We start from the raw sequence: 13,143 nt of genomic DNA on the forward strand, positions 1-13,143 counted from the left end.
CCCTCGCGCCTCCACGCTGCCTCCCGCTGCTCCAGCTCCTGGCGGCTGCGTGTCCAGTCGCTGGTCACCTTGCGTATGTCCTCACTCAGAGCCTGGTTGGCCGAGTTCGCCTGGTCCAGCTGCTCTCGGAGCATAGCGTTCACCTGGGCCAGGCTGGCGCTTCTGGGTGGGGGAAAAGGGACCAGTGGGTGCGTGGCCGGAGAGGACAGCCCTGCCAGCCGCGTGCTATCCCCCGCTGTGTCTCACCTCTGCTGTTCCTCCTCCAGGCGGATGAGGGCGCTCTCTAGGTCATGGCTGTGCTCTGTGGCCTGGGTGGGAGAAGCGGGGGCATCAGGCTGGGCAACGTGGAGGGAAGCGTCTGCCCTGCCGCAGCCCGGCACCCACCCTCAGCCGCTGCTGCCCCAGCTCCGCAGCTCTCTCCAGCAGCTGCTGCTCCAGCTCCGAGGTCTTCTTCTTGTACTGGAGGATCTGGGGATGGGTGGAGAGTGGCCGGTCAGCCCCAGGGGGCATGGGGGCCGGGCCAAGTGAGCGCAAGGGTGGGCAGGAGCAGGAGTGGGTGGCCCTGACCTTGGCCTGCAGCCGCTGCACAAGCTGGGCCTGCCGCTGCTGGCCCTCCTGGTAGGCCTGCAGCTTGCGCCGGTAGGAGGCCTGCTCCTCCTGCAGCTGCCTCCGCAGCTCCACGCTCTGCCGTGCCAGCCCCCTGGGCTCCTGTGTTTCCAGCTCCCCAGACTCCAGCCGCACAGCCTGCTCCAGCTGCAGGGAAGGGCCCTGGGTGAGAGTCCTGGGCCCCCCGGGAAGGCAGTCACAGGCCTCTGCAGGGGGCGCCAGGCTGGACCTGGACCCACAATGCCTTGCAGGCACATGTGGGCAATACCATGATGCAATGCACGTGTGCACGGGTAATGCAGCCGTGCATGGACAGACAGACTGGGCAAGCGCGGATACACAGACTGGGTGTGCGTGGACACATGCAGGTGGGCCCACAAACGTGTGCATGCAAAGCACAAAGATGCACCTGGTTTTAAACCTTAAAGGCCCTGGGTACACCGTGAGCCTCTCCTCCAAGACACCCAACCCCCTGTGGTGGATAATTATTGGATTCATGCCCCTGTCTCCCCACCCCCACCCTAAGCGAGCTCAGAAAAGCCTGGATTTTGTCCCCACTGTATTCTAGAACAGTGGCAGTAGCAATGTTAATGAATTAGCAGCATGAGCGCGTGAATACATTCACAGGCATCAATACACGTATGCATATCTGAGCCTAGAGACATGCACGCACTAACACACAGAGGCCACCTAAAACACCCCGAAGGTGACACAGATGAACTCACCCCGCCCCCACTCCCCACATACACAGCGCTCAGGTTTGTAAGAGGTGCGCACACGGGTTCTAATATAAGGTGTGGTTTATTAACGCCCTCTCAGCCCAGCCTAGCCTTGGGCTCCCTCCTCTCCCTCGACTCATGGGAAGCCTCTGCGGTGGGTCGCCGCCCTTCCCCTACCCACAGGCAGCTTGCAGCTCCTTCATCATCAGACCCTAGGGACAGAGGCAGGATGCCTGCCGGCTCTGACTGCCTTGCTGGCCTGGAACCCCCTAACACCCTTAGGTACCCGCTGGTCCCAGGGGGCCCCTCAGCCTCCTCCAGCTGTTTGGAAGGGAGGAGGGAGGAGGCCGCTGAGGACAAGCAAGACCAACAGAGAAGCGACAGTGCCCAGGGAGAACCAACAGCACGAGAGCCCAGCCCAGTGCCTGGCCTGCAAAAGCCCGGGCAGGGTATTCACACGCCCACCCACACTGGGTCCCAGGGAAGCCAATGGCAAGGGCAGCTACTCTCACCCACGCTAGTAGCGGGGCCAGGCCAGGTCAGCCCTCCAGGCCTGTGTTAAGCGGTATGGCAGGAGAGACCCAGTGAGCCACCAAGCTGAGAGGCATCTCCGGCCCCACCCCTGTTGCAGCAAATATAGAAATGAAGTTTTCCCTCCCCTGAGAACAAGGAGAACAAAGGGAACAGTGAACAGGCTAGAGAAGAAACATAACCTGGCCTGAAAGAGTTAATCACTCCTCGTTTTACTTTAACTGTCACTAATTTGTAGTAACTTTACAAAGCTAACCTCACTCCCTGACACTATGTAATTTACGTTCAGCACCTATCACGCCTAGCTCTTTGAGTTACATCCCCTGCCTCTCAATCCCTAACCTTACTTTGTCCCAGCACTTACATTCGATAACAAATCACCCCCTATAGTTTTTGCATTTCAGAAACAAGGTCGCCGGCTGATAAACCAGAGGCAAACGAACGAGGCAAACGGACACCATTACCAGACCGCCGGACCCCAATTACTGGGCAACCTGACGCCAGCTATGACTGTTTTGAAATAATGCAAAGGAAAGGAAGAATGCAAGACCTTCACTACTCTGATCCTTATCACATACCCCGGACTGCGAGCCCCACATATAAAATCTTCCCTGATTCCCAAGGTGGGGGGCACAGTTCTTGAGGCGCTAGCCTGCTGTGTCTTGCCTTCGGCCTGGCAGAAAAATAAAGCCATCTCTCTCTTCCTCCAAAATCCCTGTCTCCGTATTTCTGTTCGGCCTCGGTGCACAGGGAAGCCGATATTCATTCGGCCAAACCACGCCCACCCCCGGGGACAGCGCTGGGCAGGGTGACTGTGCCCACGGAGGCTGCTTGGAGGCTTCAGCTTATGTGGGTGGGGATCCGGTCTGAGGGTGGAGGAGAAGGCAATGTGCAGGGGGTCTCCACCTGGAGGGTGTGCTGCGGGCCCGTGGCCAGTATCTGCGCGAAGTCCACCTAAGTCAGGTGATGGGCAGAGCATCCGCGTCTGCGTGTGGTGACGGTGGCACCGAGATGCTGTGAGTGTGCTGTGCATGGATGTGGGCGCTTCCTTGGGGGTGGGTGGGGTGCGTCTTGTCATCTGTCTCCATGTGGGACCCTGTGTGTCTCTGGGTCTGGGCCTTCACAGGGACCGGGTGAGGTGGCGGCTGCAGTCCAGGGTCTACGTTGTGCTGCGGGCGATGGGTCGTCTTCAGGTGCACCCGTGTGTCCATGTGTCTGTATGACTGTGTGCAGTCACAAGTGGGCGGACCTGGGGAGCGAAGCTGGGCTCTGCACGCGTCTGTGCACTTGTGTGTACCTTTGTCTGGCTGTAGGTGTCCAGGAGCTGTGAGACGATGCTGTGTTGTCTGCGGTGTGCGTGTGCCGGATACACCACGTGTGTGACTGTGCGTGTGGGTGGGATTGTGCGGTGTCCGGGCAGCTTCTGTGAATCTGAGTGTCTCCCCGACGTGGGTTTGTGTTGGTGTGTGGGGAGGGTCTGATTGCGGCTTCTGTTGTGTGCATTTTGCACATCTGTGTGAACCAGCTGCTGTCTGCTTCGTGGCTTTAGAGGGCTTCCTGCAGCCGCCAGGTGCTCCACCGCTTCTCCAGAGCTCCCCGCCAGACCCAAGCCACTCCTGGCCACACCCCACCCCTTTCCACAAACTTTGCTGCTCACCAAGCAGCCTTTCAATTTTACTTGTAATTCAAGAGGGAAGGAGGCTGCTACCAAGCCAGGGATGAAAGAAGTTTACTGTCTCCCCTAGCAACCGCTGCCCCAGTCCCCGACATTCCCGTCCAGGTTGCCACGGACACTGGGGGTGGGGGGGCAGGGGGCCTGGCCTGTGGAGCCGACTCCTTCCTTCCCATCCCAGCTGCCTCGCCCAGCACCTGCTCGTCAGGGACAGGAAGAAGCGGGGGCCTCCACTGGGACCCTGAGGTTCTTCCTCTGACCTGGGAGGTAGCCACTAGGAGCCCCTGCCTCAGTTTCCCTACATGTAGTCAATAGGACAGAGACCCTGACCTCACCTCCACTCCCCTTTCCCAGGGATGCTGTGGGGTTTAAGGGGTCGGAACAACCTCACTGACTGGCCCCCTAAGCCAGCACACGTGCAGCAGTTATAGCCACAAGGGCGCCCTGTCACCTGCAGCCCGGGGACAAGTGGGCAGCAGGGAGTGACGGTGCCGCAGGAGCACAGAGCCCCGGACCAGGGGTCTCGGCCCAGCTCCACCACCGACCTTGGGCCTGTCATGTCCCCTCCCTGGGCCTGTTTCCCCATCTCTAATGAGGTGATCTCCAGGCTCTGAGGTTCCCTGTGGACCCACCCCCAGGAAAGGCCTCAAGGTCACTGTCATGCAGCCCCTGCCTCCAGGGGGCCACATCTCAGACAGAGGACAGTCTCCTGCCAGGCTCGCTCTACATGCTATTCAGGGGTCTCTCCAGCCACACAAGGAAACTTTCTAGACTAAAGCAGCTCCCCCAACCGGCCCAGCCCCACAGCTGTGTCCTAGAAGAAAAGGGACCTGCTACCTCCACCTCTTCTTCCCTCCCCATGCCAGCCTGAGGGGCAGTGCTAGCCTCACTGTCAGTCAGAAATTGGCATTTAAAAGAGGCAGCCAGGGTTTCACTGGTGGCACTGGTTGAGAGGGCGCCTGCCGACGCAGGGGACACGGGTTCGTGCCCCGGTCCGGGAAGATCCCACGTGCCGCAGAGCGGCTGGGCCCGTGAGCCATGGCCGCTGAGCCTGCGCGTCCGGAGCCTGTGCTCCACAACGGGAGAGGCCCGCGTACCACAAAAAAAAATAATAATAATAAAAAATAAAAAATAAAAATAAAAGAGGCAGCCAAAAATAAATAAATAAAAGTAAAAGAGGCAGCCCCCAGGGGCCTGACACTGTGCCAGGGGCCAAAAGATGACCAGCCTAAACTAGGAGGGGGCTGTCTCAGGGCCCACCAACAACAATACAGACTCCGCCCAGCCCACCTGCCACGCCCCCTGCAAACCTTGGGAAAACTAGCTCTGCACGGTCCCCAGTGCCGGCCACCATCCTGCTCTTCTGCAAGTCCCAACACGTCAGGGGCTTGTCCAGGCAGGCGGATGTCAGGACACAGGCACATCCCACAACGACACAGAGGAACACAGATCCCTCTTCCCATCACGGGTATACAAGCCCCTGTGTGGACAGGCCCGGCTCAGGGGTCTAGCCATCCCTAGCTCTGCTAGTCCCACACAGGGGACCCTGGGCCAGCTTCAATCTTCCGTTTGTAACATCAGGGGTCACGTCTGAGGCCCTTCCAGCTTTCCCAGGGCCAGGTGCCCCCTGGAACTCCCAGGCCGGTTGCCTCTTCCCATACCCAGGAAACAGAACTGTAACACAGAGCCCTCAGCTGTGTGACCCTCAAGCAGGGTGCTTTCCCTCTCTGAGCCTTGGTTGTCTCCTCTGTTAAATGAGCATCATAATGGTCCCGACCTTGGTGCATTAAATGTAAAGCACCCAGCTCATGCTTGGCACAGAGTAGGCACTCAGTAACCAGCAGCTACTATAATGAGTGTTATTACCACCTACACATCTCCCATCCGCACACACACTCCCTCCTTCATGCAACTCTCTCACCAACTTTCAGCCACCATCAACTCCCCAGGGTCATTTCCCACGAGCCTGGAGGCCTAAAGGAGAAAATGCACTAAGAAACACCTGTACTCCACTCACACTGACCTCCTGCCCAGGCCCGGGCGGCACAGGTCCCGGGGGACGTGAATCCTGCCTGGACTTGCAGGCAGGCCCGGCTTCTCCTTCCTTCCTTCCTTTGCTGGGCCTCACCCCCACGGGGAGCAGGGCAGGTCTGTGGCTGCCTGTGCCTACCCCAGCCTGTTGGGTGGACCCCAAGGCCCAGGTAACCGGGGGCACAGGAAGATGCCCAGAGGCTCAAGGGGTGGCAGGGGCCTCTAGGGGTCTTGTTCTCCGTGCCCCACCCCCCAAGCAGGCTCGGGACAGCCAGGAATGAAATACCCCAGTTTCCAGGCACTTCATCCCCTCGTCTTATTGATTCCTCACAGCTCCATGTCACATTACTGTCCCCGCGACGGAAAGCAGGCTCGCAGAGCGGGGTGATTTGCTCAAGGCCGCTCAAGTGGGCAGAGCCACAATCTGAATGGAGGCGGCTTGACTCCAGGGCCCACATTCTGCCCAGGAAGTGGGCCTGCCCTGGCTGTCTCCCCACCCCTGTGGCAGGGGAGCCCCTAGCCCAGCTCTCAGCCCCCCGCAGCACGCACCCTCTCACTGACCGCGTTGTACTTGATGGCCAGCTCATCGCGCTCAGCCCGGCTCTGGGCCAGCAGGTCCTCCACGCGGGACAGCTCCTGCTGAAGAAGCTGGCTCTCCTCCTGCAGTGACAGCATGGATGCCATCTCGGTGGCCGGCAGCAGGGCTGGAGAGGGACAGCGGGCACACAATTAGCTTCCACCTGCATCCTGAGGGACCGCCTCCCCCTACAGGTGCCCTACCCATCCCTGGAGGCAGGAAGATAGACCAGGTCCCCACGAGGAGCTGTAGCTGAGGGGGCCCTTCCCAGACTCTCTCGACCCAAATATGAGGTGTGGGTGTTGCCCTCCAGGGGGAGCAGGGGCCCATCAGCCTTCCTGCCCGGGTGGGGAATGGACACTGCCACTCCTTATACTTCTACAAAGCCCTGAGCTAAGCTGAGCTGCCCTCCCCCTCTAATCTTGGGTTCACCCAGCTCACACCTTCCCTGGGAGAGAATGTGGTGTTTGGGGTTTAAGTCTTTGCAGCAGGCTGCCTGCAAGCAAGGAGGGGGTGCTCAGCCCTGCCTTCCAGCAGCATCGCATGGAGAACAAGTCTGGGAAAATTACACCGCTGAGCCTCCATTTCCTCATCTGTAAAATGGGACCCTCCATCACAGGCTTGTGCCTGCCTCACAGTGATTATTCAAGAAATGGAAGCTGCACTCATTATCGTCATTATGACTGTTGAGGAGGGGGATGTGAGAAGAGGTGAGATGCAGGCAGTGTCTGTGAAGGGGAGTGGTACCTGGGCTCTCAGGCTGGGAGAAGTTGCGGGTGACAAGCTCCCTGATGCGGGCAGGCAGGCAGATGGGCTGGGAATCCTGGGCCGGGTCCTGCACGTTCAGGCCCTTCTCCTGGCCCGACCCCAGGATGCTGCTCTCCAGTGTCTGCAGGGAAAGAGGGAGGGTCTGCGGGGAACCTGGGACCTTGGGCTCCCTGGTGTGGGTGGGAGAGAAACAAAGTCCTGCCGCACCAAACAAAGATGTGGGTGCCCAGGAGACCCTCGGGAAATCCCCAAATGGAAGGAAGCCTGGGAGTTAGAATCGCAAAAAGCCCAATGGGAGGATACTCTGTGTGCCCCCTGCCCCGGGAAGGAGGCCCCCTCGGGGGCCAGAGAAGCAAACCAAAGCCCACGGCCCACTCACAGACCTCCCAGGGCAGCACAGAGCGTTGGGGGCTCCAATCCAGCTCCTGCCCTAGATGGGTGATGACCCCACTGCTCCAGCAGAGGTCACCTCAACCCTAAACTCTGGAAGTAGGGACTTCCCTTCACTCGAGGGGCACTGGATAAGGGAGTCACGGAGTTGAGACCTGAGCACCCCTCTACCACCAGTCTGGCCGGGAGCTGCAAGCTGGGGTCCCTGCGCACCCCGCCACCACACCTCTCCCACCCCTGGACCCCTAAGATGTGCCCACGCCTCCCACTCCTGCTAGGCCCACACTCCCCTGCCCTGGACAGGGTGGGCACAGCCCCCAGGACCCACCTGGATAACCGCTTCCAGTGCCAGCTGGGCCTCCAACGACCCCTCCAGCCCCAAGTTTATGGGGTGGAGGCTGTGGGCACCCTGCGCCAGGGCCCTGGAGACAAACACAGCCCGCCCACCCTACAGCCAGACTGCTGTGCTGAGCGCTGGGCAGATTAGGCTTAAATCCGGCGGCGCCCCCACGTGATCAGGGAGGTGGGCGGGGCTGAGGGGGGAGGGGAGGGGAAAGGAGAGGGTGGGCGGGAAGCTGGGCAGCGGGGAACAGGAGGAGGAAGGACGAATAGGGGGAGGAGAGGAGAGAGAGGAGGAGGTTGGAGAGAAAGGGAAGGAGTGGAAAGAAGAGGGAAAGGATGGAGAGGAGGGGGAAGGGAAAGGGGGAAGGGACCTGGAGGTGAAGACCCCCCCCCACTACACACACACACACACACAGGCACACACACCTACCCTCTCCAAGCGAGAGAAAGGGAAGGAGTGGAAAGAAGAGGGAAAGGATGGAGAGGAGGGGGAAGGGAAAGGGGGAAGGGACCTGGAGGTGAAGACCCCCCCCACTACACACACACACACACACACACACACAGGCACACACACCTACCCTCTCCAAGCGCAGGGGGTGGGGTCAGCATACTGGAGGCGGGAAAGGCCAGTCTTCAAGACTGTCTTTACTGACCCAGAAAAGGGGTCACAGGGTTTGCTAAGAATGTCTTTATAGGGTGCTGGGATGACGTTTTCCCACATCAGGTGCAGGCTGTGGAATTGCCCAGTCCAGACAAGGAGCTGAATCCCCCTTCTCCAACTCCCAGCCCCACCCCCACACTAGCTGTGTGCCCCAGGGAAAGCAACTTTGCCTATCTGAGCCTCCGTGTCTTCGTGTCAGATGCGAATTATTGGCACCCATCCCATGGAGTCACCTGGGGGCATAGAGAGCTTACAACTGGGCACCGGGCTCAGAGTGAGCATGTGATCAGTACTGATTTCGTTCATCTGAAGATCTGAAATGTACAGTCCCTGTACCCCGGACCCTGGGGCTCAGAGGTCCACCCACTGCCTGCCATTGTTCCTTCCCTAAGGCAAGGAGGCTGTGCGGTGTAGTGGTTAGGCTGTCAGCTCTGAAATCAGGGTCAGATATGAGGTCGCATCGGAGCCCCAGCTCTGCCACTTGTTGGCAGTATGACCTTGGACAAGGTACCTCTCTGAGCCTCAGTTTCCTCATCTCTAAAATGAAGCTGATAGCACCTACCACATAGAGTCACGGTGAAGATTAAATGGGTTGAACAGTGTAAGGGGTTTGCACCACAGCTGGCACGTGGTGAGCAGCGAGTAAATGGCGGCTGCTCTTCCCGTTGTCATTAGCACCATGTGTCTGGGCTCCTGCTCCCTCTTGGCCCACGGCCTCAGGGTGCCCTCTGCTCTAATGCCATGTCCCATAGGAGGCACATTCATGTTATCCCATTAAATCCTCACCTCAACCCATTTCCAGATGAGAAAACCGGGACACAGAAAGGTTGGGGCTCTTACCTATTCAAAGTGGCACACTGCTGCAGGGAAGTGGGAAGCCCCAAGTTCTTTCCACTTAAGCCAGGCAGCCTCCCAATAAGTGCCTCAAGGGCAAGACCGGGGCATTTGTACTTCAACGCTCTACCAACCGTGTCTAAGTCAGACCCAGGAATGCAGCGCATGCTGCATAAACGTACATCAGTCCAAGCGGAGCCTGGAACCCTCACCCCCAACTGGGGGATCTGCTCTGGAAATGGAAAAGCAGGGAACAGGGTACACTGGGCCAAAAAAATAAGTGCCTCCACATTGCCATGGCAACCAAGGCCAGATTTAGGCAAAACTAAACTCAGCCAGAGGCGGGAAGCTGTCACTACAAAACCCTGGGACTCCATTTTCCCACCTCCAGACAGCCTCCAGAAATCCCCTCTACAGGCTGCACACCCATAACCAGAGCAGGGGGAAGCCACAAACACCCGCAGGCCAGGCTCTCCAGACCTGCTTGCCCAGCTTGGAAGAGAGGGGGCCCCAGATGTGCTTGGTGAACTGAACTGCATTATTCTGTGCCCTTCCCCAGCCAGTGCCCTAGGGGATGGGGGAAGGGAGCAGGATGCCAGAACCCTTGGCGCTGAGTGATTCCAGCCCTTGGCTCTGTCCACGAAGTTCTCGCCCTCTGGTCCTTCTGGGTTCTATTATAAAGCCCAAGAAACCGTATCTAACCCCTGCGTGTATGTGCATTTTCTAATGTCTGCAGCTTCCATCCAATTCTCAGAACGACAATTGAATTCCTCATAGGAAAGATCTGGATGTTACAGCTTCAGCGTCTGACTGCCAGGAATCCAATCTGGCTCTGCCTCCCCACAAGCTGTGTGACCCTGGGCCAATGGCCAATGACTTTGCCTCTCTGAGCCTCAGTTTCCTTTTCTGTAAAATGGGATAAAAACAGTGCCTGCTTCTATTAGGAGGCTTAAAAAAAGATGATCTACGCTTAGCTATGTGCCTGGATATGGTGTGACAGAAGCTGCTCTGTGTTCACCAAAAAACATTTCTGATTCTTCTTAGGAATATGGCTAGAAGTCATTTCCCAGACTCCACTGCAGTCAGATATGGCCATGTGATCAAGTTCTGACCAGCAGAATTACGACAGAAAGAAGGTGTGCCACTTCGGACCTGGCCCATAAAAACCTCCCACAAGGACTCCTCTCCTCCCCTCAGCTGGAGGGAAATAACGCTGAGTTCCTAGGGGATGCGAGAGCCACAAGCTGGAAGGGATCTGGGTCCATGGGTCACCATGTAGAAAGCCACCGAACAGGACTTTTCACAAATGAGAAATAAACTTCTGTTGTGTTAAGCCACTGAGATTTCAGGATTTCACTATCCTATCAGCTAGAATTACCTTAATGATTACCCACTGTTACATAGTGCATACGTGTTGTCTATCATTAGTGTTATCATCACTAGTATTATTGGCTCCTCCCAGTACCCAGTGTGCTTGGTGAACTGAACTGAATTATTCTGTGCCTCTCCCCAGCCAGCGCCCTACCCAGTCTAGAACCCTGCCTGGTACACAGTAGACCCTCAGCCATGGTTGGGCGAATAAACACAGAGGACACACCCTTTGCACTCGCTCCCTCCCCAGTCCTGCTTAGTCCTTTGACCACCCTGCAAAGCTGCCATTTACCAGGTCCAGCTGCAGGCCCTAGCCAAAAAGTCCCTCAAAGGCCACTCATGAGTTTCAAACATACCAGCTGCTCTCACCCACTTATCCTTTCTTTATTCTCCAGTTGCTGACTAGAACTTATAATAAAAATATTGAGCCAACCATGAGCCAGGCTCTGTGCCCCAGTTTCTGCATCTGTACCATATCTGTTTGAACCTTCTTGACAGTCCCACGATGCTGGTACTGTTCTACCCACTTTACAGATGACAACACTGAGGCTGGGTGAAGTTAAATGGTTTGCTCAAAGTCATCCAGCCATGAAGAGCTGAAGCCACAGGTGAGAAGTATGCCTGGTTCCAAAGTTTTAAACAATCACACAATGGCTACCATCATGTAGTGTTTACTGTATGCCAGGCGCCACCCTAGGTCTCTGATGTATATTATATAAGCCACTGCCACTGCTTGCCTGGCCTGCTGAGATGGCTCCTCATGGGTCTCCCTACTTCCTCTCTTGTCCCCCAGCCCAGTCTATTCTCACACATCCCTCTTCTATTCAACCCCCACGCTGGCTACTATCACTCTCAAAATTCAAAATCCTACCGCAGTGAACAAGGCCGGCTCAGTCTAGCCCTGGTCTACCTCTCCACCTCATCTCCCCTCTCCCCCAGCTATTCCACTCCAGCCATGCTGGCCGCCTTTTTTTTTTTTTTTTTTTTTTTTTTTTTGTGGTACGCGGGCCTCTCACTGTTGTGGCCTCTCCCGTTGTGGAGCACAGGCTCCGGACGCACAGTCTCAGCGGCCATGGCTCACGGGCCCAGCCGCTCCGCGGCATGTGGGATCTTCCCGGACTGGGGCACGAACCCGTGTCCCCTGCATCGGCAGGCGGACTCTCAACCAACTGCGCCACCAGGGAAGCCCCATGTTGGCCTTCTTGATTCTCAAACACACCAAGCATGCTCCAACCTCAGGGCCTTCGCATCTGTCATTTTCTCTGCCTGGAATGCTCTTCTCCCTTCCTTTCATGGCTGACTCCAGACCCTGGCCAAAAATGTCACCTTCTGAGATTGTGAACTCTGACCTCCCAGCCAAAGTGGTTCCTGCCAGTAACTGTTCACTGTTTTCTTCTACATGTACATTGTCTGTCTGCTCCAAGGTCAGGGACCAAGTCGTCCTTGTTTACTGCTGTCTCCACAGGGCCTAAGGCCCAAAGCGCCATGAACAGCTGTTGAGTGAGTGAATAAATGCTAGGAGACAAGTAGTAATATAGGAAATTAAATGGAAAAAAAAAAGAAACGGTTTGGCAGGGGTCACACAGGGCAAGTCTTGGCCATGTTTGATGTGACCCACAGACTGAGTTCCCATAAGGGCCCCAGCGAACATATACCCAACACCTGAACACCTCGCAGGAGTTCAAGGTAAAAACCAGGCAGTGTCCCCCACAGGGGACTCCTGGGTGGGAGGGGTACCTAGTCTCTGAGGGCTGACCCCCATCCCCAGAGCTTGAGAGAAAGACCAGAGAGGAGAAGCTAAGTCAAGGAAACCTCCAAGATCCAGGGGTTCTAACTACTGAGGTCTTTCCTGGCTGAGGAGCCTGGCCTTAGCCTCTGGTCTGATCTGGCCACAGGATTTGTTTGTTAAGCACCTACTGTGAGCTTAGCTAAGGAAAACAGGAAATCTCAGATGAAAACAGACTGACAGAACCTTCATGGCCCCCTCCCCCAGTGTCCCAATCCCCCAGACAAGTCAAGGTCCCAGATGGAGCTGGGGAGACTGGCCACCAAGGGGGCAGACATTGCCTCAGAGCGCTGTCCTCTCAGGTTGGCAAAAAGATCACAAGGGAGCCTGCTCGTAACGGCAACCCCAGAGACTGGCACGAGGGTGGGGTCTCAGGCCCTACTTTGAGTAACCCAAGGAGGGCCCAAATCCCTGCACAGGCTGTGCCATCTTGGGCAGTTCAATGGACTGCTCTGGGCCTCAAGTTTCCTCATCGGTAAAACGGAGCTACTTTCGACTCCGTATGTTGCACTGAACACGATCCCAAGCGAGGAGGGCAGGGACGGTACCTGGCCCACACGAAGCCGCAGCAAGTTATCGCTGCTGGTGGTGACAATTGGGAAAAGCCTCCTACCGCAGCTCAGCCTGGAAAGAGGGGACCCCCGGGGCGGAGAGGCGCTTGTCTGCAGGCCGCTGCGCCCGGGCAGGCCCCCGCCTCCTGCCGCCTACCCGAGCCCGCGGGAACCCGGGCAGGATTTGGAGCAGGACGGCTGGCAGGATGTCCGCAGAGGCCCCGGGCGCGCTCTCCAGGAGGCCGAGCCGGGCAGCGCCGGAGGGTGCGGCGCGTACGCCCTGAGCGCCTCCAGGGCCGGGACG

The 13,143-nt window shown here is 57.5% G+C and overlaps 1 protein-coding gene and 1 long non-coding RNA gene across 7 annotated transcripts in view; one reads left to right on the forward strand and one right to left on the reverse strand.

Annotated features, from left to right (window-relative positions):
• The window catches only part of LOC112402769 (uncharacterized), a 3,270-nt gene extending 702 nt beyond the window's left edge, over positions 1-2,568 (forward strand). Inside the window, exon 2 of the long non-coding RNA XR_003003762.1 lies at positions 2,261-2,568. This is a non-coding gene — a long non-coding RNA (uncharacterized LOC112402769). The remainder of the gene's footprint in view (positions 1-2,260) is intronic.
• CROCC (ciliary rootlet coiled-coil, rootletin) overlaps positions 1-12,916 on the reverse strand; it is a 49,055-nt gene extending 36,139 nt beyond the window's left edge. For 2 of the 6 annotated variants that reach the window (XM_024749907.1, XM_024749913.1), the window contains exons 1-6: positions 6,884-6,986; positions 6,109-6,263; positions 568-753; positions 385-468; positions 247-308; positions 1-162 (exon numbers count right to left, since the gene is read on the reverse strand). In XM_024749907.1, the coding sequence (XP_024605675.1) occupies positions 1-162; positions 247-308; positions 385-468; positions 568-753; positions 6,109-6,243 (629 nt within the window). In that variant the 5' untranslated portion in view covers positions 6,244-6,263; positions 6,884-6,986. Of the gene's footprint in view, positions 163-246; positions 309-384; positions 469-567; positions 754-6,108; positions 6,264-6,883; positions 7,026-12,836 lie in introns of those variants that run through there. The other 4 variants (XM_024749911.1, XM_024749910.1, XM_024749908.1 and 1 more) reach the window with 4 other exon arrangements.
• Between the last annotated feature and the right edge of the window lie 227 nt (positions 12,917-13,143).

This window comes from Neophocaena asiaeorientalis, unplaced genomic scaffold (assembly GCF_003031525.2).
Source record: "Neophocaena asiaeorientalis asiaeorientalis breed wild unplaced genomic scaffold, Neophocaena_asiaeorientalis_V1.1 scaffold275, whole genome shotgun sequence".
Taxonomy (NCBI): Eukaryota; Metazoa; Chordata; class Mammalia; order Artiodactyla; family Phocoenidae; genus Neophocaena; species Neophocaena asiaeorientalis.